Source organism: Triplophysa rosa, linkage group LG18, assembly GCF_024868665.1.
Source record: "Triplophysa rosa linkage group LG18, Trosa_1v2, whole genome shotgun sequence".
NCBI classification, from domain to species: domain Eukaryota; kingdom Metazoa; phylum Chordata; class Actinopteri; order Cypriniformes; family Nemacheilidae; genus Triplophysa; species Triplophysa rosa.
Window position 1 is genome coordinate 23,719,757 of NC_079907.1, and position 27,888 is coordinate 23,747,644.

The following is a 27,888-nucleotide window of genomic DNA, read 5'->3' on the forward strand; positions in this document are numbered from 1 at the left end:
CTAGACTGTAAAAAGCATCGTCCTTCGGATGAGACGTTAAACCGAGGTCCTCACTCCCTGTGGTCATTAAAGATCTCATGGCACTTCTCGTAAAGAGTAGGGGTGTAACCCAGGTGTCCTGGCCAGATTCCCTCCACTGGTCCTAATAATCCCCACCCTCTGATTGGCTCTCTATCTCTCCACCTGTAGCTGGTGTGTGGCGAGCACACTGTGGCTGCCGTGGCATCCTCCAGGTGGATGCTGCACACTGATGGTGGTTGAGGAGAGACCCCCTCATATGATTGTACAGCAGTACACAATAAAGTGCTTTGTAAAAGCCTCATTCGTTCATGTTATTGAGCATACTGAAGAGCTCTTGTCTTTTCTAGGCTGGACATCTGTAATGCTCTACATTCAATCGAACCAATACAAATGATTCAGCAGCACGACTCGTAGTTCATATATCACGCTGCACTGAGTCACACTTTCATCAGTTCATTAATGATGGCTTACAGAACTGTCACTGACTCTACACATGTACACCCCATCCATTTAGATGGATCTCTATACAATCTAAACAAACCTAAAAGTGTCTACATGTGTATGTGAGCTGGATTATCTGCACAGCATGTGATCGTCTGACTGACAGTTTGGTATGAGGAAATACAAGCCATACCTGCCGCTTGTAAAGGATTTGGACATTGACAGCCTGACAGGTGCTCTTGTCATTAATTAGATATTGTGTACAACAAGGTGGAGATCCGAAACTGTTCAGCTGTGCAAAATTTCAAGATTATTTATAGATTTATATATAGATTTTACATTTATGCACATTTACTTCTATCACATGCACCACGCAGTAAGAAATGATTGTCAAATCAAATTTAGGATAGTATTTACTCAGCATTTTATTATGGAGCCCCTGAGGTACAACTTACACCTGATTTTGAGGCGTCACCTTACAGAGCCTGCCAGCCTCTTCAAACATGTTAACCCAGCTAGCACACGTATGTCTGTAAGACGTCTTCTAAGGATCTGGAGAGCAGGAAAACATCTGCTGTGTAAAAACATCTGCCTAACATCTTATAAAGAGCAGTTTTACATCCATTCTAAGTCAAACATATTACTGACGTCTTCTAGATGTCCATATGACATCTGACAGCAGACGTCTCCGAGACGTATTGCAGATGTCAAATAGACGTCGGCCAGATGTATGTCTGCTATCAGGGAAACCAGACATTTCTATGAAAGCGGGAACTCGATTTACTGCCCTTTTTGAAGAATGTTGGTAACAGCACAGCACAGCACAGCACAGCCCCCCCCCCACCCATTCACTTCTACTGTAACCAATGCAAGTGAATGGTTACAAGTGAAGAACATTCTTTTTTTTGTAATGTAATTGTAAGGTTTGTAATGACAAGAGGGTGAGTAAACGATGACAGAATTATCATTTTGAAGGTAAACCACTCCTTTAAGTCTACTGGATTTGTCGCCGCCCCCCCCCAATGAACACCATACACCTGATTGCTTATAAAAGTCAAAGCACATCTCTCCTCAACAAGCCGCTCGATTTGAGCCCACATTAACAGGTCTATGACAAACGGTGCGAGACGAGTTACGCGCTGAAGTTTTGTCCAGAACAAGAAGCTGGCAGGATAACAATAGTGATGCTTTGCATTCGCAAGCTCCTCTAATTAATGTTCATATTGGACTACTGTAAGTACAGATGATATCTACTTGAATGAGAAAATCAAGAGTTTATTTCAATAACATGTTTCAAAGCTGGAATCAAATCTAAAAACGGAACAGCAGCATGTTTCAGCAGACAGTAGATAAAGCTCTATTTTAACTGTCATATTTAACCTCACGATGTCTCCTTTCCTCATCTGTACATGTCTGACTCTATAATGTCTGTGATCGAAGGGTTTAAAGAGCAGAAGGCCTAAAGCTTCTGAACACAACTGCTATATGAAATAATCCCACATGGACTCAGTTTACAATCTTCAATAATCTCCATTTTGAAACATGAATGAATGAATAAATGAAGTGTAATATCACAACATATTAAACTGCATTGTGTCATTGGCGCTCTGCGGGTGTCTGTGTGTGATCCAGAGTCACTCCAGTTTCATGTGTTATACGGAGCACTTGACTGCTCATCAGTTAAGAGTATTGTGCTGTAAAACGCTGGTGAAACTCTTGAATCTTGGCCAACACGATCATGAGTTTCTCTTTGGGAGGAAGAATCGTCATTCTGTTGGAAACACACACGCAAGGAATGATTCACAAATGATGAACGATAAAACAACCCCAAACTTTTGAAATGAAGCAGTTAGTTGTTCTGTGAGAACATGTGGAACTCATTCCAGAACACTTTCAGATGTCAGGTGTACTGAAATGACCTGAAGTGGTAAGATCCCTCTTGCTGACCGAAGCCACTGCCAGGAACCAAACAGATGCCCGTCTCCTCCAACAGCTTCATACAATAAAACATATCTGGAGCTTCAGCCTTCTCCTGAAATCACAGACAGTGTGTGTGTGTCTTATGATAAATAATATTCAATATGAATGATATGACAAGATGATGGTCTGTTATTTGATGCTCAATCATTTAAAGGGATCCTGTTATGGTCTTTTGTGAAATGGTGATATTGCTTCTAGTGTTTAAAAACAAAACACATTATGTTCACATATTTCACATGATTGCAGCTTTTACCTTCACGGTTCTCTCAAATGCTTATACTTCTATGTCTCAATGAACTCTCTCCCTTCTTTTCCATGAACACCTGACAGGAACATGCCAACTGCTCTTTTTACTATAAAACAAAAACACTAACGCTTCTCTCTCCATACAGATACTGGTGAGCACTTTGAGAAACCTGGTAGCTTGTGACAGCACTTCTTGCTTTATAACTACCTCCTTAAGATTTATTGCTTCAATGTTTCCTCATTTTTGTAAGTCGCTTTGGATATACGTTGTACACTCCTGAACAAAATCTTAAGACCAGGGTAAACATTACAAGTAATCACATCTAGTGCTGTAGTACTCGAGACGTTTTTTTATGGTCTCGGACTTGTCTTGGACTCGTTGGTATTTGAACTCGGACTTGTCTCGGACTTGGTCATTGGTCTCGCAAATGTTCTAGTCGGTCTCGTCCGAGTCCAGCAATATATGTTTTATTTTCTCCTTCAAAACAAAACATTGATAGAGCAATATTCTAGTGATCCGAAAACTAATGATCCGAAAACTGTTGCCGACTCTCGACTCAAGAACGAGAGCTGCGCGTGCTCATAAGTTCTCTCTTCACACATTAGTTCAGTTCAGAGTGTGCTGTTGGTGTAAATAAATAACTCAGGTATATTGATTCAAGTCCACGGGACTGTCATGCACGCCAGAAAGTGAAGAACGGAATTAATTTGTGGATAATATTAAGTGTTTACGGGAGACGCTAAACGGGAACGATTCAGCTGAACTGGTTCGACCGGTTCACTAAAAAGAAAGAACCGGTTCGAATGAACGATTCGTCCGCGGCGCGAACCAGCGTCAATCATTCATCAGGCACGATGTCAGCGAGCAGCGGCATAATACAGATTGGATTTACAAACCATAATAAATGTATCGACAGTGCGCTTAAAAGGAAACTTTTTGCACCAAAACTTTCCCCGAAACATGTGGGACAACATCCAATTTCGTAAGACACCTGCAAAGGCATCGCAAAGAGAGGTAAATTAATGCCATGTTTCAGAGTTAGCATTGCATTTGAGTATTTTAGACAGTTTGGAAAGTAGGGCTTAAAGATAAGATTGATCGTATTTTTATTGTCATTGTGATGAACATGTTATTTAAGGATGGGCACTGACGTGCTTATAAACGAGCCGTGGAGCCTCTGCTCTTTCTAGCGGCTTCTCTAGCGAACACGCACGTGCACGGGCAGGCGCACGCACGCACACACACGCACGCACGCACAAAAGTGTTCATTGCTGCACAACCTTGCTGTTAGGAGGGCTGATAAAAAAGTTCCTTAAAAAAGTAATAAACAGTTACACTTCGGCTTTGTGACTTGGTAGTGCTATACCTATATAGTAAAAATAAAATGACCTTATTTTATCTGCTTTTCGATCATTACAAACAATAATGAAAATGATTATCTTAGAATAGAAGATATGCTGTCTCTTGCATCACATAAATTATCAATAGTTAAGTATGTGGTCTTGTAGTCATGATTTTTTTCTGTCTCTGTCTTGACTGTCTCAATTGGACTCGGTCTTGACTTGGACTCGAACCTCTCTGGACTTGGACTTGACTCTGTCTCGACTAGTCCTGGTCTTGGACTTGTCTTGGACTCGACAATGGTGGACTTGACTACAGCCCTAATCACGTCTCTCGCTGGTGGATCGTCACCAGGTTGTAAGTACTGCTTCAAAATGCCAAAACAAGAAACAGGAGCAAGAGACAAAAAACAGAGAGTAGGCAATTTATTGAAAACTTCATTTAAACTCAAACAGGCTGTTCATCAGCTGATCAAAAGTTTAAGACCATAGCCTTAAAAAGTTAAAATCTGCACAAAAATATGGCTTTCATGTCATTGTTCTTCAGGCGGTCACACTGTAATGATCTCCTGATGGCAAAGGCAAAAAGGCTTTCTGTCTGTGAACGTGGCAGGATTGTTGAGCTGCACGAGCAAGGGCTCTTGCAACGTACCATCGCTGCCGAGGTTGGACACAGTAAGACAGTCCTGAGAGTTATGGGACAAAAAAAGTCAAGTGGTAATCCCAAAAAAATGTCACCTGCACTGAGCCGGAGGATCCGACGGGCTGTCCGTGAAGACACAGGGCGATCCTCAACCCAAATTAAGGCCCTTACTGATGCAGACTGCAGCCCAATAACCATAAGACGACCTCTGTGAGAGAAGGGCTTCAAGAACAAAAAACCTCTTCAAAAGCCACGTCTCCTTCCACGCCACAAACTTGCCTGTTTGGAATTTGCAAGGGAGCACCAAACATGAGACACTGACAGGTGGAATAGTTTTTACCTGGATGGTCTTGATGGCTTCCAACGTTACTGGCATGACAAGGAGATCCCACTGGAGATGTTTTCTGTGTTGGAGGCTCCATCATGATCTGGGGTGCTTTTTCCTTCAATGCTTCAGGTTGTGCACGGCTGTCAAATGGCGGCTGGCTATGTGGACATGTTTCAGCGGGCATCCCTCTTGACTGAGGGCCCTCGTCTGTGCGCTAATGACTGGATCTTTCAACAGGACAACGCTGCAGTTCACAACACCCGCCTGACAAAGGACTTCTTCCAGGAGAACAACGTCACTCTGTTGGACTATCCTGCATGTTCCCCTGATCTAAATCCCATTGAGAACGTTTGGGGATGGATGACAAGGGATGTTTACAAAAACAGACGTCAGTTACAGAACATGGATGCCCTTCGTGAAGCCATCTTCACCACATGGAGCAACGTTGCCACCAGCCTTCTGGAAACAGTCGCATCAAGCATGCCGAAACCAGTGTTTGAATTGATCAACAAGAACGGTGGGGCTACTCACTACGGAGTCCATTTTTGACACTTTTAGTTCTGTTGTGGGGTTTTTAAGGCTATGGTCTTAAACTTTTGATCAGCTGATGAACAGCCTGTTTGAGTTTAAATGAAGTTTTCAATAAATTGCCAACTCTCGGTTTTTTGTCTCTTGCTCCTGTTTCTTGTTTTGGCATTTTGAAGCAGTACTTACAACCTGGTGACGATCCACCAGCGAGAGATGCGAATACTTGTAATATTTCCCCCGGTTTTAAGATTTTGTTCAGGAGTGTATATAAATAAATCTACATTTCATGTAATATAGTAGAAATGAATAGAAGCTGATCTTACTTTGGCCTCTTGAATGGCTTTGGGTGGCAGGTGGATTCGAGGGAACGTGTACATGGCCCCTTGCACTGGATTACACTGTATACCTGGACTCTGATTCAGGATCTCTTGTGTCATGATGGCTTTCTCTGCCAGCGCAGACAACGTGTCTGATCGTTCCTGAGAGCCACAAACAGAGAAAAGTCTTTGATTTACTGTGTTCTGATCTGAGAACAGGTGTTAACTCAACTATGTGTATAGCTGCATTTTCACTACCCTTCAAAATGTGCAAACTGAAATAATAATGCATTAAAAATACGCCCAATCGAAACACATCAAGTTTGCAAAAACAGTTTTCACAAAACTGCAATGGAAACACTTTTTGTCACATGAACAAGTCACGTGGCGTACGAAAAAGTCACATGATCATTTGCGGTATGTTTGGGCAGAACATTTGGAAAGATAGGATGTAAGGGATTCACATTAAGTAATATCATATACAGTATGATAAAGGAAAATCAGTGAGTGCAGTATGGAGATTTATTAGGAACAGTGAAGTAATATAAAAATGTATAACGAAATACAGACCTTTCACGAGTTGGCCTCGCAGATAATAAAGTGGGACAGATAGTATGTGTATTTGGAGTGATGTCCCGGGGAGAGGGTTCTGAGCTCAGTGATTCCTCCCGAACTTGAAGCACTTCACCTTGTCCGGGGAGAGGGCTCAGGGCCCTCTGGTTGGTGTGATTGTTTATAGAAAGCTAGCCGGGTTCATTATACTCACGTGACGTGCTCCGCCCAAAATGTGTTAATAAAACATCATTTCTCTTCTTTCTTTCATCACAGTAGGTGGCACTATGCACCTCTAAATTTGGTTCTCAACTTGACATAAAACTAAAGAAGACGTATGGCCAGAATCACTTATCGCTGAATAAAAAATGACATATCAGGCGCATAACACTGTTAACTGGAAACACTGTCATTCCGCAATTTTTCTTAATCGACGTTTAGAAAATATATAATAAGTTTTGTGCAAATCTGTAATGGAAACCTAACTTTGTGTATGTTTGTGTGTGTGTGTAAACCTTGATGAATGTGTTATAGGAGGGTTCATGAGGTTGGGGTGGATTGACCACTACATCCAGAAGAGCTTGTCCAGGCACTGGAGGACACAAACGCACCGACACCAGTTTAGTGAGCTGAGCTTTCACATCAGGGTCCAGATTTACCACCTCCATATAACCACCACGAAAACCACATCTGACAGAGAATAACCACAAGACAAACAACTGCAGTATTCTACCAGCAAAAACAACACAAAACACATCAATGCCATTGAAAAATGAACTCAACCAGGACTAAGTCATGAAATGAATATAATACCATGGTCTGTCTGAATACTTGATGCTGCACAGTTTAATGCATGTGCAGGTATTTCCATTGAAATGAATGCGCTGTATATAATGTTATCATATCACACACTCACGCTCGCTCGCTCGCTTGCTCACCCACCCACCCACGCACTCACACACACACACACACATGCACGCACACGCACACACACTCGCGCACACGCACGCACGCACGCACACACACACAGATCAGAGATCACACTGCCAGCACTCACAGAAACAGCACTGAAACTTGTTGTCAATGTTGCCTCGTGACATTCATTCATAAATAACTTTATTAAATCCATTCAAGAATGACTGCATTCATCAGCAATGAGGCCGTAACATCACTGTTAATATTCAGTTTATCCTTCAGTAATCTCAGTTTTATTAGAGACACACACAGTTTCACATCTCTCTCTCTCTCTCTCTCAATAATGAATTCAAATAAGTGCTATAATAATAATAAATATCGCCCTACTTTGGCCCAATCCCAATTCTATTTTCTACCCCTTCACCTACCCCTCGCCCCTTGAAACAAAGTGGCAAAGGGAAGGGTTACAAATTTTCCGCTAAGAAATGGGACACCACTACTACACTGGTATACGTCATCATACGTCGTTGCTAGCTCCTAACGTTACGTCATGACATGTGCCGATGCACCAGGTATATGACATAAAAATATATTTTCTAATATCGTGCAATCAGTGCTGTCTGCTAGCAAACTTTAGCGATTTTTTTGCAAACGTTAAAAGAACATCACCATAAATACAAACACAAGATTGAATGTAACATACATAAAACGAAAATTTGTCATAAAAATCCTTATTAATGGCAAAAATTACTTACATTTATGGGTCTGCTTGCTCGAGTGAGCAGCCATGTTGGAAATTTCTCTTAGCCCTTCGTTTGAAGGGAGGTCCCGAAAAATCTTCGTTTGAAGTGCTATCTGGCCCTTTCCCTTACCCCTACCCCTACCCCTCCAACCAAAAGAGAATTGAGACACCCCTACCCCTTCACGTGAACACGCCAAACGGAGGGGTAGTGGAAAGTGTAGGGGTAGAATTGGGATTGGGCCAATCTTAGTGTCTGATTTAAAGCAGAGCGCTAGAACTGTTGAGCCATAATAACTGTCATTTTACCTGTCTGATCAAAAACAGCACTGCAACAACATCAATAACAGCTTTAACTTGTCTTCAAATAAAAAAATGACCATGGTATAAGCAGGATGATCCATGGCTAGCTGTGGGAGCAGGTGGTTAAAATCCTTAAATGCACAGCTAGCCGTAGAATATCCCTTATATAACAGAAAAAGATTTCTTAGCTAAGAAGACCATAGATTTTTTTCTATTTAATATTTCGTCGTTGTGGATGTGAACTATAGCGTAACTATACCTACATTGTAATAATACTAATAACGATAACTGTATGAAGAAAATTAAATAATACAAAACTGTTTTGTGATGACGATCAAACTGAAATAAGACAGACCATTTCAATTTTTCATGTCACCAATACTTGATGTTGTGTTGTGTACGGACACTCACTCTCCCATGTAACACTTCGAGGTGGAATGAAATGATGCCAGCTCTACTTTCTCCGAGTATCGTGGGCCCATTTCAAACAGAACCTTCTTAAAGGAGTGAAACTTGCACCCGTCTGCGTAAACGTTATCCTGATAGACCTGGAAACATACTGACAGTGTTATCAGTGTGTGTTCATGTGTATGTTTGTGTAAACATAGGAAACATATAAATGACCTCATCAGCCATGAGGAAAAGTTTCTCTTCTGCAGCGAATCGGATCACGTCCTCAATACACTGACGGCTTTGCACCTGACCTGTTGAGTGAAGTCTAGAGTTTGTTATGTTGTTTATACGTTGATGTTTTTGTGAGGAGTGTGCACGGACGCACCTGTAGGGTTGCCGGGGTTGATGATGCACAATGCTCGTGGACTGCAGTGACTCTTTGCTTCCTGCAGGGCGCGCCGTAACTCATTGACATTCAGACTCCAGCAGTGGTCTTCATCCAGATAATAACTGATCTGTACCGCACCCAACTCAGCCAGAGCGGCCGAATACAGCGGATACTGAGGGATTGAGATCATCACTCCTGTACGACAAGCTCCTTCACCTGACACCAGTAACTTCAGCATCGTCTGACAAGCACACACACACAAAATCATGAAGATCATGTTGTGTTTTAAACAAAAGCTTTCCCTGTTAATCAAATACATTTACTTAGTAAAAGTAAAATCCGTAATGGATTTGCCCATTTGACAGGAGAGTCTTGTTATATAGTTTGCCCTCTATGACTTCATATTTGTATTTCAAAGAGTTGTTGTCTTGTGCCAGGGCTTTGTATAACTTTATGATCTCTGGATAATTATGTTGTTCTTCCCAGATGGTGGCACCAGTGAATGGCAGTTCATCAGTATCCTTTTGGGTACAATATAGGCTACAGCCTGGTATGCTGGGTAAGAGCATACCAGGCTGGAAAGAGTGTTAGGTGCTACATTGAGTTGACCTTTTCTGTACTCAATGATGAAATCAAATCTTTGTAACCGTAGGGCCCATCTGATGAGGCGGCTAGAGGGCTAGTCTTTGGGGAGCTCATAACCCACTGCAGAGCCATGTGGTCAGTGACTATGGTGAACATCTTGTGCTCCAAGTAATGCTGGCATTTTTCAAGTGCCCATATGACTGCAAAGCACTCTTTTTCAGTAGCCGTGTAATTAACTTCAGCCTTGTTCAAAACTCGACTTGCATAAGCAATAACCACTTCCATTCCTTGGTCTTTTCTTGGTCGCTGGCATCGGTGTACACTGTAAACGCTAGTTGGAAGTTTGGGTGACCCAGGATGGGAGGTGATGTAAGGTGCGCTTTTAACTGGTCAAAGGCTTCTTGACATTGGGGTGTCCAGTGAAAACAACGTTCCTTCTTCTTCAATGCATTGATGGGTTCAGCAATCTTTGAAAAATCTGGTACAAACCAGTGGTACCCGCCAGCTAGTCCCAGAAAGCGCTGGACCTCCTTGATGTTTTGAGGCAACTGGGTAAGCTGTAATGGCCTCAACCTTGCTGGTGTCTGCAGTTATGCCACTGGTGTTCACTACATCTATCAAGATGAGTCTATCAAGATGGCGCCACAGATGGCAGCTACTGTGCTTTGCTCTTCAGTGTTTGTACTGTTTTTGTTTCTTTTTCCTGTTTCCTGCTTCCTGTTTCCTGCATCGCTGCCGGCAGCTTGTTTGTATCAGTGCGCTTACCACTTCGCTCTAATATTAGTGTATTTTATTATCGTTAATTATTATTGTCGTTGCTAACTTATCCTGATATCTCAATAATCCCTGTTCCTGTTATTTACTTGGAAGAGTCTAAACCAAAAGTGATAGTTAACTTAACGCCGTTAGCATAGCAATAGCGTGTTAGCTTGCTTTCTGTTTACACTGTGGAATATCATCTTGCCTCTGGTTTGTCTTGTGTGCTAACTGTTTCTCTTTTTAAGCGAGTATACTACGATCCATCGAGCAACCTTGGTAAGTTGGAATTGCACTTCAAATCCGGTGAGTTATGGCTTCTATTCCTATTATTGTTACTTGCACCTCATGTCATATGTTTAGCTTAGCCTTCTCTGTCAGCTGCGAGGGCTTTATATGCGATAAATGCAGGGAAATAGTTAGGCTGACAGAGAAGATCTTAGAATTAGAGTCTCGCATCCAATCCTTTATCTGAGGATAGTAAGAGTTTAACGACGATAGAAAACACTTGGATGCGAGCAACATTAGCGCACACAGCTCGGTTCCGGTTGAAAATCCTCCGCAGCTGGGAAACTTCGTGACTGTGAGACGGCGTAGTCGCAGGACAAAACATCACTCGACCGTTCCGATTACAGTCTCGAACAGGTTTGCCCCGCTCAGTGACGCACCGCTGAGAAACCTGCTGAAAGTGCCCTAGTTATCGGTGATTCTATTGTTCGGAACGTTAACATAGAGGCACCAGCCACCATAGTCCAATGTTTACCGGGAGCCAGAGCGCCTGACATCAAGTCAAATTTAAATGTGCTGGCTAAGGCTAATCGTAAATTCAGTAAGATTGTCATTCACGTCGGCACAAATGATGTTCGACTCCGTCAATCGGAGATCACAAAAGATAACATTAAAGAGGTGTGTGAGCTCGCAAGCATGATGTCAGACACTGTAATATTCTCTGGCCCCCTCAATGCTTATTGTGGTGATGAGATTTATAGCAGATTATCATCACTAAATGGCTGGTTGTCTGAGTGGTGCCTGCAGAATGATATAGTTTTTATAAATAACTGGAAGAGTTTTGAGGGCAGACCTGACCTGTTGAAACGAGATGGTCTCCATCCCTCCTGGGCTGGGACTTCCATCCTGTCTAGAAATATGGCAAAAAGTCTTAATGCTAATGCTAAAACTTGACTCGCTGGGGCCCAGGTCAGGGAGCAGACAGTATGGCTTAACCAACTGTCTGCTTGCCGTCTCACGTCGCAGAATACACAAAATGTACAACATGTAGTAATCCGTTCTCCCAAACATCACAAAATAGAGACTGTGTCTGTCCCCCGGATTAGCAAACATAAAATAATGCGTAAACCTCTTGAAAGTAATTTAATAAACTTAAACAAACTAAACATGAACAAAATACAGATAATCAACTGTTACGACTCGGATTGCTAAATATTAGATCTCTCTCTAATAAAGCACTTTTTGTTAACGATATGATAACAGATCATAAAATAGACATGCTCTGTTTGACAGAAACATGGCTAAAACCAGATGATTATATTGCTTTAAATGAATCTGTCCCCCAAGATTATTATTATAAACACGAGCCTCGTCTAAAAGGCAGAGGGGGAGGTGTCGCAGCACTTTACAATAACTCTCTTAGCATTTCCCAGAAGTCGAACTCTAAATATAATTCTTTTGAAGTCATGGTTCTTCATGTTTCAACACCTAATACTAAAGATAAAACTCTTTTTAAATTGATTCTAGCTATTGTATATAGGCCTCCAGGGCACCACACAGATTTTATTAAAGAATTTGGTGGGTTCTTATCAGAACTAGTACTGGCCGCAGATAGACTCCTTGTCGTTGGTGACTTTAACATCCACGTAGATAACGTTACAGATGCCTTAGGAATGGCTTTCAAAGACACTCTTAACTCCATGGGCATTAGTCAACATGTGTCAGGACCCACTCACCTTCGTAATCATACTTTAGATTTAATACTGTCTTACGGTATAAATGTGGACGACGTTAAAATCCTTCAGCAGAGTGAAGACATTTCGGATCATTATCTGGTATTATGTTTGCTTCACTGGCCTACGGCTGCAAATAAAACTCATTGTTACAAATATGGTAGAACAATAACTTCAACTACCAAAGATGCGTTTCTCGATAATCTGCCCGAATTGTCTCAAATCATGAGAAATAACGTTGAAGATCTTGACATTACCACTGAAAATTTTAATTCCACCTTCTCGGTAACGCTAGACAAAGTTGCTCCACTACGTTTAAAGAAGATTAAAAATGGCAGCCCCACACCGTGGTATAATGAACACACTCAGGCTCTAAAGAAAGCGGCCCGAAAAATGGAGCGCAACTTTAAGAAAACTAAATTAGAGGTATTTCGTACAGCATGGAAGGATAGTATTCGAAAATACAGGAAAGCCCTAAAAACTTCTAGATCCGCCTACTTTTCATCACTAATAGAAGAAAACCAGCACAACCCTAGGTTTTTATTTAACACGGTGGCTAAATTAACAAAAAATAAATCGTCAGTGACTTCTGATCCTGTATATCAGCATAGCAGTGATGAATTTATGAACTACTTCACATATAAAATCCAAGATATTAGAGAAAAAATTATAACAATGCAATCAGAAGTGAAACCCGCTGAACAAACTAACTACAGCGCCCTTAAGGAGAAAATGCAATTATTTTATACCGTAGATCAAGATGAGCTGTCTAAAATTATTAGATCATCTAAATCAACAACATGCATACTAGACCCTATACCTACAAATCTACTGAAAGAGATGCTCCCAGAAATTATAGATCCTCTTCTTGGTATTATTAACTCATCTCTGACATTAGGACATGTGCCTAAAGCATATAAGGTGGCTGTTATAAGGCCCCTTGTCAAAAAACCCCAACTCGACCCTAGAGAACTAAGGAACTACAGGCCTATATCGAATCTACCTTTCATATTAAAGTTCTGGAAAAAGTAGTTTCAACTCAATTATGCTCCTTCCTCCAAAGGAATGACATCAATGAAGAATTCCAGTCTGGATTTAGAGCATGTCACAGTACAGAGACTGCTTTGATCAGAGTTACAAATGATCTGCTATTGGCGTCTGACCGAGGTTGTATCTCGTTATTGGTGCTGCTAGACCTTAGTGCTGCATTCGATACCATTGACCACAGCACACTCCTACATAGACTCGAAAATTATGTCGGCATTAAGGGAATAGCTTTGAAATGGTTTAAATCTTATTTATCGACCGTTTTCAATTTGTAGCAATAAACAATGAGGTGTCACGCAAATCGCAAGTCCAGTACGGTGTACCACAGGGCTCAGTTTAGGGCTCTGCTCTTCGCATTATACATGCTACCTCTAGGAGATATAATAAAGCGACACGGAGTTAGCTTTCACTGTTATGCTGATGATACTCAACTTTATATTTCCTCGAAGCCTCATGAAACACAGCAGTTCCATCGAATAATGGAATGCATAGTCGATATAAAAAACTGGATGAGTAACAACTTTTTATTACTGAACTCGGACAAAACGGAAGTGTTACTTATTGGACCGAAAACTGCTATAAGTAACAACCAAGAATACTGTTTAACTATTGACGGATGTTCCATAAAACCCTCGTCGTCAGCAAAGAATCTTGGCGTTCTATTCGATAGTAATCTGTCATTTGAGAGCCACGTCGCCAACACCTGTAAAATTGCGTTTTTCCATTTAAGAATATATCTAAACTACGTCATATGCTGTCAATTCAGATGCAGAGAAGTTAATTCATGCATTCATGACATCAAGACTAGATTACTGTAATGCACTGTTAGGTGGTTGCCCTGCAGGCTTATTACAAAAACTCCAATTGGTCCAAAACGCGGCAGCTCGAGTTCTTACACGTACAAAAAAGTATGAACATATTAGCCCGGTTCTGTCAACCTTGCACTGGTTACCTATAAAGCATCGCGTTAACTTTAAAATCTTGCTTATTACCTATAAAGCCTTACATGGTTTAGCTCCTCAGTACTTGAATGAACTCCTTTTGTATTACAGTCCTTCACGTGCATTACGCTCTCAGGCGTCCTGTCAGTTGGTAATACCTAGAATTTCAAAATCAAGTGCAGGTGGTAGATCCTTTTCCTATCTAGCGCCTAAACTTTGGAATAGTCTTCCCTGCACTGTCCGGGAGGCAGACACACTCTGTCAGTTTAAATCTAGACTAAAGACGCATCTTTTTAATCTTGCATACACTACTCTTCCATAATATAAATCTTTAGAGGGTTTAGGCTGCATTAGTTAGATCAACCGGAACCAAAAACACAACTGATGTACTTGTTGCATCAAAGAGTACAGAACAGTACTCTACTCTCAGCCAGTCTTGTCTCATTGTTCCAAGGTTACCACAGCGAGCAGGATGCAGTTCATGGCCTGACCTGATGGTAGAGCGGAGAATGGGAAGTGGGGACCTGACAAGAGCTGAGATGATAGAGCTGGATAAAGAAGGACGCGGTCTCTTGACATGTTTTCACCACAAAATTCAAATGCTATTAGATTATTAATGATAATCTTAAACTATAATTTATTTTATTATTAAGTTTATTTATTTTATTTAGCCTTGTTGTGCAAGTTCTCTGGAGCTTGTGCAGAGGCAGCAGCTTTTGCCAGAGGGGAACTGGAATCCCCTGGTTGGGCCTGGGTTCTCCTGAGGTTTTTTTTCTCATTAGAGTTTTGGGTTCCTCGCCACCTTTGCATACTGTTTTTGCACTATTTGCCTGGCCGGGGGGGCTGCTTTAAAATCTTAAAGTTTTACTTAATTAATATTGCATATAGGAATTTATAGTCTGTTATATTTGACCTGTGCTTCTCTCTCCTTTATCTAAATGTGTGCTCTCACTGTGCGTGGTAGTGTCTGTGTGTGTGTGTGTGTGTGTGTGTGTGTGCGTGTGTGTGTGTGTGTGTGTGCGTGTGTGTGTGTGTGTGTGCGTGTGCGTGCGTGCGTCGTGCGTGCGTGCGTGTGCGTCCGTGTGTCGTGTGTTCTATGTCTATGTGTGTTAGTACGTGTGCATATTGTGTGTGTGGAGTGTTTTGTATGTGGGTATGTCTGTCTTCTGTGTTTTCACCTTTTCTTGTTTTTCAGGTACAACTTTAATTTTTTGCTTATAGTCAATATGTCTCATGTACAGCTGCTTTGTAACAATGAAAATTGTAAAAGCGCTATATAAATAAAGTTGAGTTGAGTTTTTCCTGTTTTTTGTTTCTCAAATAGATCAGTTTTATCAGGGATGACCTGCTGAACATTCGGCAGAACACACCACAAAATCTTTTACCGTTTTTGAGTTTTCTGACGTTTGCTGGACATTGTTGTTGGCGGAGCCGTAGCTCTGGTCAAACGCTTCAGGAGACGCGCAGACGGGGGAAGCGAGCCGGCGCGCTTGTGAAGCTCAGACAGCGCGGATTTCGAATGCCGTTGCCTAGCATCCATCTGGCGAATCTCCCTCTCTACCCAACAAAACGGACAACTCCTTCTGCTTTCCCGGTTTAACAAGGACTTTTCTAACTCTGCTGCTCTGTGTTTCACGGAAACCTGGCTGAACGGCGCCATTGCAGACAGCGCGTTACAACTTCCTAACTTCCAGCTGATCAGAGCAGATCGCACGCGGAATCAACGGGGAAATCGCGGGCGGCGGGAGTGCTTTTACATCAATGAGAGGTGGTGTACAGATGTAACCGTGTTAAAGAAGATGTGCTGTTCAGATCTAGAAACACTCTTCATTAACTGCAAGCCGTTCTACTCGCCGCGGGAGTTCTGTTCGTTCATTCTCGTGAGTGTTTACATTCCTCCGCAAGCGCACGTGAGCTCACTTTACAGAAACTTGCTGATCAGATCACAGACACAGAACAACAACACCCGGACTCTGTTTTAATTATTCTCGGGGACTTTAATAAAGCAAATCTCTCCCGCGAACTGCCAAAATACAGACAGCACATCACATGTCCCACCAGAGACAGTAATATATTGGATCACTGTTACACAGCAATAAAGGATGCATATCACTCTGTTCCACGAGCAGCTTTAGGACTCTCTGATCACTGTTTGGTTCATCTTATCCCGTCCTACAGGCAGAAACTTAAATCTGCAAAACCTGTATTAAGAACTGTTAAAAGATGGACTATTGAAACAGAGCAGGATTTACAAGCCTGTTTCTCTCTCACTGATTGGACTGTTTTTGAAGCTGTTGCCACCGATCTGGACGAGCTGACAGAAACTGTAACTTCATATATCAGTTTCTGTGAGGATATGTGCATCCCTACCAAGTCTTATCTAACTTACAACAACGACAAACCGTGGTTCACGGCAAAACTCAGACCGTTCCGTCAGGCCAAAGAAGATGCTTACAGGAAAGGGGACAAAGTCTTGTATAAACAGGCCAAATTCACACTGGAAAAGGAGATCAGAGGGGCAAAGAGGAATTATTCTGACAATTTAAGGAACAAATTCTCTTCCAGTGATCCTGCTTCAGTGTGGAAAGGTCTGAAAGATATCACCAGTTACAAGACACCATCCCCCAGCACTTTGGAGAACCAACAACTAGCTGACGACTTGAACAAGTTTTATTGCCGGTTTGAAAAAACACCACACACACGCCCTGAACACCTCTCCACACAACCATTCACACCTTCAGCAACCCCCTCTCTCCCACACCTACAATTCAGATCACTGAAGAAGATGTGCGCCAGGTCTTCAGAAAGAACAAAAGAAGGAAAGCACCAGGCCCAGACGGTGTGTCACCAGCCTGCCTAAAAATATGTGCTGACCAGCTGGCCCCCATCTTCACACAGATCTTCAACAGATCACTGGAGCTGTGCGAAGTCCCCTCATGCTTCAAACGCTCCACCATCATCCCAGTCCCAAAGAAACCCAAAATTACTGGACTTAATGGCTACAGACCTGTGGCTCTAACGTCTGTGGCCATGAAATCATTTGAAAGACTGGTTTTGGCCTATCTGAAGGACATCACTGGTCCCTTACTGGACCCCTTTTTTTTGCCTACAGAGCAAACAGGTCTGTGGATGATGATGTCAACATGGGACTGCACTTCATCCTTCAGCATCTGGACAGACCAGGGACCTATGCGAGGATCCTGTTTGTGGACTTCAGCTCCGCTTTTAACACCATCATCACGGACACCCTACAGAATAAACTGGCACAGCTCTCCGTCCCCACCTCTGTCTGTCAGTGGATCAACAGCTTCTTGACAGACAGGCAGCAGTTAGTAAAGCTTGGTAAATTCAAATCCAACACCTGCACCATCAGCACTGGAGCTCCTCAGGGCTGTGTTCTCTCCCCACTGCTCTTCTCCCTTTACACAAATGATTGCACATCTAAAGACCCCTCTGTCAAGCTCCTGAAGTTTGCAGACGACACCACACTGATCGGCCTCATTCAGGACGGTGACGAGTCTGCTTACAGACAGGTGGTCAAGGAGCTGGCTGTCTGGTGCAGTCTTAACAACCTGGAGCTTAACACGCTTAAAAATGTGGAGATGATCGTGGACTTCAGGAGAAAGCCCCCTGTTCTCCCCAAACTCACCACCATGAACAGCACTGTGACTGCAGTGGAGTCTTTCAGATTCCTGGGCACCACAATTTCTCAGGATCTGAAGCGGGACACTCACATTGACTCTATTGTTAAAAAGGCCCAGCAGAGGCTGTACTTCCTTCGCCAGCTGAGGAAGTTCAACCTGCCACAGGAGTTGCTGAAACAGTTCTACTCTGCCATCATCGAATCCATCCTCTGCACTTCTATAATTGTCTGGTTCAGCTCAGCTACCAAATCTGATCTCAGAAGACTACAGAGGGTAGTCCGGACTGCTGAGCGTATCATTGGTACAACCATCCCCACTCTCCAAGAACTGTACTCATCCAGAATGAGCAAAAGGGCTGGTAAAATCACTCTGGACCCCTCACACCCAGCACACTCCTTTTTTGAACTGTTACCGTCTGGTCGACGCTACAGAGCACTGAGCACCAGAACGACCAGACACAGGAACAGTTTCTTCCCTCAGGCAATCCATCTTATGAACACTTGACATTAAACGCGGAACACATAACTCTATTTTATATTATTTATTCACCAAATTTGCACATATCAGACCTGTACATACATAATTGTCTATATTGTATATTGTGTTTTTGCTGTTTTGTACATTGCCTATTTCTATATTATTGTATATTATTTTTTTTTTTATCATCTGTGTTCTGTCCTGTTGCTGTCTTTCTGTTGCACTGTGGAGCTTCTGTCACTATAACAAATTCCTCGTATGTGGAAACATACTTGGCCAATAAAGCTCATTCTATTCTATTCTATTCTATTCTACATGTCCCAGAAATGTAATCTCTTCAAGGCAAAATGTGCTCTTTTTTAGGTCCAGCACCCTGTAGCTTTTGAAGTACAGCTTGGCGGTCTTTGAAGTGCTGAGCTACTGATGGTGAGTAGATGATAATATCATCAATGTAAATAAAGCAGATAATTCCTCTCAGTCCTCACAGTACAGACTCCATTAGCCTTTGGAATGTGGCGGGGGCAGTTTTCAGTCCAAAAGGCATTACATTAAAGTGGTAGAGCCCTGACAGAGTGATGAATGCTGTCTTTGGTTTGCTCTGGGGGTCCATAGCTACCTGCCAGTAACCACTGTTGAGGTCAATGGTAGAGAAGATTGCTGCGCCACAGAGTGACTCAAGTATCTCTGTGATGTTTGGGAGTGGGTAAGCATCATTCTCGGTGACTGCATTGAGCTTTCGATAGTCAACACAAAATCTGAGGCTGCCGTCTTTTTTAGGGACCAAATCTACAGGGGATGCCCAACCAGAGTGTGATGGTTCTACAATTTCTGCATTCAGCATCTCTTCAAGCTGTTCTTTTACTTCAGACTGTTTGGCAGGGGACATGCGGTAAGGGCGTTGTTTGATAGGGACTTGATGATGTGTATAAATGTAATGTTTAGGGACATCAGTACGTCCTGGCTGAAGAGTACTCACTTGGGTGTTGGTTTCCAGGATGGTCCTTAGTTTTGATTTGTCATAAGGGGGTAGATGTGCTTCATTTACTGCATTGTCAATGAAAGTTTGTATGTCTGCGTCAACAGGTGCTGATGTAGATACAGGCGGTGGTGGAGGAACAGAACTCAATAATGAGAGAGTTTGATTGAAGGTCTTTGCAGATTGCTTTGGTTTTTGGTGTGGGTTGCTGTGGTCAGGTATGCTTGTGATGCCGGGATGCTTTTTGTGATGCCGGGCTGAAATGGGTGTTCTTCTTGTGGGGTAGATTTAAATGAGTATTTTTTGTCACATACATTGATTTGTATGCCAGTGAAGAAAATGATATCCAGTCCCAAAACTACAGCATAAGCGAGTGCTTGGGGGGAAAGGATAGCAACAGGTAAGGTAAAGATTTTTCTGTGAAGATTCATTTGTAAATGGACCCATCCTAACGGAACTTCTGCTTCACCATTTGCTAGGTACAGTGGTCCTAGGGTCCAAGTTTGCAGTTCTCCTGGCAAGTAAAGCTTTCTCCACAGGTTTTCATGAATCATGGTACAGCTTGCTCCTGTATCCACAATGGCCTTTCCAGACCAACTGCCAATGCTGACAGGGATGATTAACTGTTGAGGTATGACAAAATTAGTCAGAGGAGATTTTTATAAGGTGGATTCCTTAGCTTCTTAGAAGTAATTGTTTTGTTTGTCATGGTGGCTGTGACTGAATTGTTTGTTGCTTGACTTCCACCAGGCTTACAAGACTGAAAGGACCCTTGTTGGTTAGACGACTGATGCTATTTTCCGGGTTGATTGGAGAATAAAGAGGCATACTGTGAGCAGCGACCCAGAGAGTGGTGTCTTTACATCTCCAACATTGAACTAAAGGCTTATCAGAGGGTTTGTTGGCTGTGAGTTTTTGAGACACATCAGCTTGCTTTCAAACTGTACATTTTTCATATTGTAGCTGATGCTGATGGTCTTTTAATTGTCCTCTTTTTTGTGTGTGTTTTTCCCCTGTAAAGCTGCTCTGAAACAATGCAACTTTATATTAATAAACTATATGAATTGAATTGAATAAGCAGTGTTTCATTGTCTTAATATGTTGTCTATGATTTTTCATTTACCACAATGGCATTACTGGCTCCTGTGGCGAGGTAAATGTTTTCAGGGTCACATTTTACTCCTCCGTCTCTCCGTTCAATGTATTGAGCGACATCTTGTCGTATCATTTCAATTCCCTGACTAGCACTGTAAGCACCTGAACCAAGAAAACACAAAATATCACTGTTAAAAGCTAGAAAATAACACAAACATTTCAGTGGCAATTTGAGCTCTTACTCGCTTATTTCCATTCCATTACATTTACTGTATATATTTGGCAGATGCTTCTATCCAAAGTGACTTACATTGCATTATACTATACATTTGTTTCTGAGTATGTGCAATCGCTGGGATCCAACCCATGACCTTGCCATTGCTGCTAGCACAATAACCTAACCACTAAGCTACAGGACAGCTCTCTATTTTTAGTTCCATTATTCCATTATTCAGTTCACAAAGCACCCATTTCTAAACACTTTTTTCAAATAAAATGTTAGTACAGAAATGAAATGACACAGTGATGGTGTCATTCACATTTATGCATTTGGCACATGCTTTTATCCAAAGTGACTTACATTACACTATACTATACATGTGTTGTGCAATCCTGGGATCGAACCCATGACCTTGGTATTGCTAGGACCATGTTCTAACCACTGAGCTAAAGGAATATTTTATAAACCAATACAGCACAAATCATGCTATACACTCCATCATTGAATACATGAAATGTGTAATGACTGTGATTTCTGAATGTATTAAATAAGTGACATCATTTCAGATCAGATATGGTTTGTTTCATGTTTTCATAAAGTAAGTACCAAGACTTCCTCCTCCACATGCTTGCAGAATGCGTTGCGCTCGAGTTTTGGCATCTTCTGGAAATTTGCTGTCTTCAAGAAGATCAGGGTAAGAGCAGAGTGCCAAAACCTGAGGAATAAACAGAGCACATGTACAGTATGTACAGTAAATACTGCTCACACGTGCACACGCACATACGCATGTTTGCGCAGCTATCTTTATGAGGACATACATTGACGCAATGCAATCTCTAGCCCGTTAGCCTAACCATCAAAACGACATGCCTGACCCTAACCCTTACCCTAAACCTAATTATAACCTAATACCTTCAGGGGCGGATTTAGAGTTTTGGGGGCCCTAGGCAAATCCATGTATGGTGGCCCCAACTATGCGCCATTTTACTTTATTGCAACCCTTATTTTTCTTCCTACTCAAAGCACACAACTTTTTACCCCCAGTCAAAGTGACAGGGGAAAACTAAGCTTATAAACACAGATACTAATTAAACAAAAATGAAATATTGAATTCCCAAATTAAAAACATTACATCTGGGATTACTATATACAAAGTGTGCCATCTCTCCGTGTGTTTTTGTGGGTTACGACCTTTCATGCATTTAAATGTGACCAAATTTCTGTTCTAATGCGTACAGTACAAATCGTTAGCATGTACAGTACTGCCGTTATTATATTATGTCTTTATGTGCCCATCGGTCTGCGCAGCGGAGTCAACAACCTTTCTACCTTTGAACTGGCCCTCTCCTACCAAGCGCACAGCGTTCTTTGTTTGACATGTTTTGGTCGTCAGTCATTATAACTGTGATGTCGACGTTCATGGAGAAACGCTGGTGTAGCTGTGTTTCATTGTTATTTTATTTCCCTGCTACTTTAAATTCGTTTTGCAGCTAATGTACCACACAGTGACACTCGCTGTGGGCAGTTCTACTAACATCTCTAGCTGATGTCGAACTCGTCTCGCGCATATACGGTGCTATTGGAATGGTCCACTCTAATCTATAATGGGGGGAGTGCCTTCGTACAGATGTAATACGTAAAACGCTAACAGTGATCTGCCGACTATTTTGATGATTCCTTTAAAGGGGTCTCTGGAAGTGAGGACCGGCCAACATGTCCTCACTTTACTCTCCTTGTCCTCACACCGCTGGTCTACAACTCAAACCGGTCCTCACAAATATATACACACACACACACACACACACACACACACACACACACACACCTGTCTGAAGAAGGTAATAGGTTTTTGGCCCATGGCATGACAGTCACCGATATTTGCTTTAATCACCTCTGTGAAGGGCTTCTTTACTCCCTACACACACAGCGAGAGAGAGAGAGAGAGAGAGAGAGGGAGAGAGAGAGAGAGAGAGATATAAGATATCCCTCTTATGTGATTGAAAAGGATGAAGGATGAAGTGGGTGGACAAAGCATAATAAATGAGCATGTGACCGTATGACACACACATAGATCTGATCATGTCTGGTCTCCACTGAGAGAGTATTATGATAAAAGGCCGAAACGCCCAACATGAGTGGGGTACACAAATGATGATGTGTCACAGAGGGGATTCACTAAGATCTGATATGTTTCAGGTTCAAAACACAGAATATTTTCGGGCCAACAACTCATCTGAGGAAGTGACAATAAGAAGCCAAAAATATAACCATCTAGTCCTATAATTTAATAAACCGTGTTAAAACAATCAGCATTGTAATATCTAGTAGTCCTATAAGCAAACTGAATTATGTATGTGGAGTAAGTTCATTGAATAATGTGATAAACAGTGATGTTCAGACATCTGAAAAGCAGGAAATTTGCTCCTTTCTTTATTTATAAATTATAATTCATATTATTACAGTAAAAACTCACTCACAGAAATAAACTAAAACTACAACTACAATTGCAAATTAAAATGTATGTGAATGAATTATAAAGAATCATTTTTTAACTTTTGCTCAAGTTTAGATTGAATATTAAACGGTAACACTTTAGAATAATGGTCCGTTGTTAACAAGTAACTATGCAGAAAGTAATAGGCAGTACTACATGAAATATATCTCTATGGCTAGGCTATACAGTATATGTAGAATATATCCATTCATGTTTTGGTATTTGGCTTTTGGTATTTGTATTTATTCATAAATTAGTTTCCACAAACAACCTATTTTTTCACTTTATGTACGTTAACGTTGAGATTAGTAATTAATTGTTTTTTCTTTATTAATTGGTCATAGTTCGCAAGTAGTTGTCAATGATGGCATTTTTCTTTAGTAATTATCAAATACCAAATAAGGAACTACCTTTGTCCTAAATTAGCTATTACTTACTGCTTAGTTAATCTTGCCTCTATATTAGTTAATAGTATTAAGGTAAGTGTTAATGTAGTACTGCCTATTACTTTCTGCATAGTTACTTGTTAACAACGGACCATTATTCTAAAGTGTTACCTATTAAACAAACAGATAAATGTGTAAGAAGAGGAAACACATGTGAGCTTCAGATAAGAGATGTCCGCTGTTCACACAGTTTCCTACACAGAAAACAAAACCATAAAATATCAAAACTAAAGTGTGTGTGTATAGAAAGTTTGCATTTGAAGCGGTCACTTTCACAGTTCTTCATTTAGTCGCTCGCACGTGTGTGTGTGTGTTTGAAACAAACCTGAATGCACACCAACACATGGGGACTCGTGTCACTGTGGGGACCTAAATTGAGGTCCTCATGGGCACAAAAGCTTATAAATTGTACAGAACAATAATTTTTGAAAATCTAAAAATGCAAAAAGTGTTCTATGATCTTTAGGTTTAGGGATAGGGTTAGGGGTAGGGGATAAAATATACAGTTTGTACAGTATAAAAAACATTACGCCTATGGACTGTCCCCACGGAGATAATAAACCAGACGTGTGTGTGTGTGAGAGATGAATTAACACTCACCGTCTTGAGCTCTTTCTCGATCTGAACGGCTCTCTGGACGATTGGACCCCTCACAGCATACTCCACACATTTAACATGAGGATTCATAGTGTCCAGCGTCAACACTTTCTCATTAACTCTGCAGCCGTTTACACTCATCTTATCTGTGTGTGTTCCTCTGTTCCTCACCGAAACACTTCTGCTGCAATCCTGCACACAAACACACCCGCACAGACACACACACACCCGCACGCACGCACAGACAGACAGACAGACAGACAGACACACACACACACGCACGCACGCACGCACGCACGCACACACACGCACGCACGCACGCACACACACACACACCACCAGACACACACACATCCGCACGCACACACGCACGCACAGACACACACACACACACACGCACGCACGCACGCACGCACGCACGCACGCACACACACACACACACACACACACACGCACACACGCACACACACACACACACACACACACACACACACACACACACACACACACACACACACACACACACACACACACACACACACACACACACACACACACACACACACACACACACACACACACACACACACACACACACACACAGACACACACCACACACACACACACACCACCAGACACACACACATCCGCACGCACCACACAGACACACACACAACCGCACGCACGCACAGACACACAAAAACACAGACACACAAACACACAGACACGCACACGCACGCATGCACGCACAGACACACAAACACACAGACACACAAACACACAGACACACACACGCACGCACGCACGCACAGACACACAAACACGCACGCATGCACGCACAGACACACACACACACACAAGCACGCACAGACACACACACACACAGACACACGCACAGGCAGACAGACAGGCAGACAGACAGACAGAAAGACAGACAGTACACTTTTATTCAGTGTGGGTAAATTAAGGGTAATTTTCTCTTGACCACAAATGCTGCCAAAACACACTTGAGTATATTTTGTAAGCTGTTTGTTTGACTTTTAATTCTGAATGATGATATTTATGAGTCTAATCCCTTAAAGAGCGTTTTTTCATGGGTAAATAGATGTCATTTATTTTAAAACATGCTTAACTGTGCAGTGTTTCTCTTCATTTTGTGGGGGTCTCTTCATTTTTTCCGTGGCTGTATATTTGTTCATTAATGGACACAAGAAAAATATATGATTTCTTTTAATGTGTAAAGTGTGATTTGGAAGTGTTGCCTTGTGCTACATCAATGTATTTCAGAATGATAATAGATGTCTTTGTCTTTTATGTCTTGGGTGAACTTGTGTTTGAATTTGTGACATGTCAAATTGTCTGAATTGTTGTCCTTCAGAAACCTTGTATCTTCATATTTCATGATTTTTATTTTTTTACATGAATCATTAGGCCTGTATTAGTCACCCTTTGTCAAGGATGAGGTGTGGAGAGAACCCAAGCGCAGGCAGGCGGTGGTGAAGGGGTTAACAAGGATTTTATTAAACAAACAAAAACACCCACGATGGGGAAAACTATAACAAAACACGAACTATGAACTTAGAAACAAAAAGGATGAATACAAAACAAAACACTTCCCACGAGGGGGCAAAAGACTAACAAAATAAACTCGACACAACGTCTTACGAAACAACGGATGGGTAAATTAGGCAGGGCACAAAACTCACAAATGACAGACGATGCAAGCAACAGGATCTTGGACAAGAACATGGGAGCACGACCACGGTACAAGAACACACACGTAAACGTAGTACACGCATACACAACGAATCCACGAACACAAGACAAAGAAACAAGAGGGTACATATAGGAAAGACAAACGAGGGATAATTACATGGGGCAGGTGTGGGACATTAAACACTCAGGGAAAGATAACGAGGAAACGAGAGGAATGGGGCCAATGACAAGACACTGGAGAGAACGTATATTATTGTCAAAAGGACAATAATATGTTTCTCTCCACACATAACCAAAGACTTTGCCATGGCTCTGCTACAGGACCAAGAAAAACATGACTAAGGAAGCAGAGCCATGACACCCTTTATGTTTGTCACTGGGTTTTGCAAACATCTAACCAATAAACATGTTAAACATATGGACATGTAAGGTTTTAGAAGGACAGCGGCGATAAGTTATTTCATGTAGTGAAACTGAAATTATTGTAATTTAATTATTCTACTTTGTTATTTAATAATTCCATAGACTAAAAATAAAATCGGTTGTAAACTCTGTAACGGTTTCATTTGAAACATACAAATATCAAACATTTATTCTAAAATTAATTTTAAGAATTTGAAGATTCAAATACTTGCTTACATGAAGCAAGTATGGTTTTTTCAATAAATGGTTAGTTCATTAGGCCTTTTATGTAATAATATGTTCTATAAAGATGTTCTTAACCCAAACTCAAACTGCTGCTGTAAACTTTCATGATGTCTGTACTGTAAACATTTGATTTAGCAAAGCAACGATGATAATCTGATGGGTGATGGATAATGATGCTCTATACACATTGAATTTAACAGGGAATCTTATTCTATATTATTTGTTTTCATCTGTTCTAGATTAAGCATCTGAAATGCTTTGGCAACACATGGTAAGAAGAAATTATCATGCAAATAAAGCACATTTTGAATTACATTCAATTTGGGGAAAGTAGAAGACAAATAAAGAGAGGAAGAGAAAACTCTTTACGTTCTTCTTATATTTTACTATTTGATTTTTAACTCATTTTGCAACATCACAGCTGCAAATGCTTTGGTAACACAAATGTACAGTTTTTCTCATGCCAATAAAGCACACAGACACATTGAGACGGACGGACGGACAAATCTGTTCCCATCATCAGGAAAAAACAGAACAACAAGAGACTAAAACAATATTTACTTGAATCTTTAAAAGAGTTTTAATGTCAAATCCCAGTCCAGTCATATTCTCAAGTCTTCTGATGGTTTTCAAGGCGACGATTGTCATGACATCAGAAGAAAATCAATGATTTACAGCTTTTCTCACAATAAACTTCATTTTTCACATTACGACGAAATGTTGAGTACTGAACAATAAAGCTGATGTAGTGTAACTCTTCTGTTTTGTTTTGCAGGGATGAAAAGACCCATTAAATGTAAGGTTTACTCTACCTTCAGTGATCCCGTCAGTATTCCAGCTACTGGTTGTTTGACTCTTTTCTTCACTCACTCTCTCACAGTTTGACATTGAATGTGAAGACCTTGTGGTCATGTGACATTACGGCAACCCATGTCATTCAGTTCTATTGGAGGAAGATGATAGCTTGCTTGGATCGAGTCTTCTCGAGACATCAAACATGAGCGCGGATGACATTTGATCACGCTGGCCATATGATGTGATGTGACCTGGACGACGTTGGGCTATAAAGAAAGTGCTGCTCTGCTCAGAGTTTCTCATTTCACTGTGACAAAATGTACAAAATGTCTGCAAAATGTCCAGTTGTAATACA

General features: G+C 41.5%; 1 protein-coding gene across 4 annotated transcripts; it reads right to left on the bottom strand.

Moving 5' to 3' along the window:
- Positions 1–871: 871 nt before the first annotated feature.
- Positions 872–27,800, bottom strand: si:ch211-217a12.1 (alanine aminotransferase 2-like). Of its 4 annotated transcripts, XM_057358509.1 has the most exons (13): positions 27,551–27,800; positions 27,300–27,357; positions 24,378–24,566; positions 22,663–22,752; positions 21,444–21,552; positions 20,646–20,779; positions 9,133–9,376; positions 8,979–9,058; positions 8,766–8,902; positions 6,913–7,087; positions 5,852–6,007; positions 2,382–2,494; positions 872–2,233 (listed from the first exon to the last, which is right to left on the bottom strand). In XM_057358509.1, the coding sequence occupies exons 2-13, from the start codon at positions 27,342–27,344 to the stop codon at positions 2,143–2,145; spliced, it is 1,563 nt and encodes a 520-aa protein (XP_057214492.1). In that variant the 5' UTR covers positions 27,345–27,357; positions 27,551–27,800; the 3' UTR covers positions 872–2,142. The 4 variants fall into 4 exon arrangements, with proteins under 4 accessions (XP_057214492.1, XP_057214493.1, XP_057214490.1 ...); XM_057358510.1 differs by lacking the exon at positions 27,300–27,357 and having other exon boundaries at positions 27,551–27,794; XM_057358507.1 differs by lacking the exons at positions 27,300–27,357; positions 27,551–27,800 and having other exon boundaries at positions 24,378–24,980.
- Between the last annotated feature and the right edge of the window lie 88 nt (positions 27,801–27,888).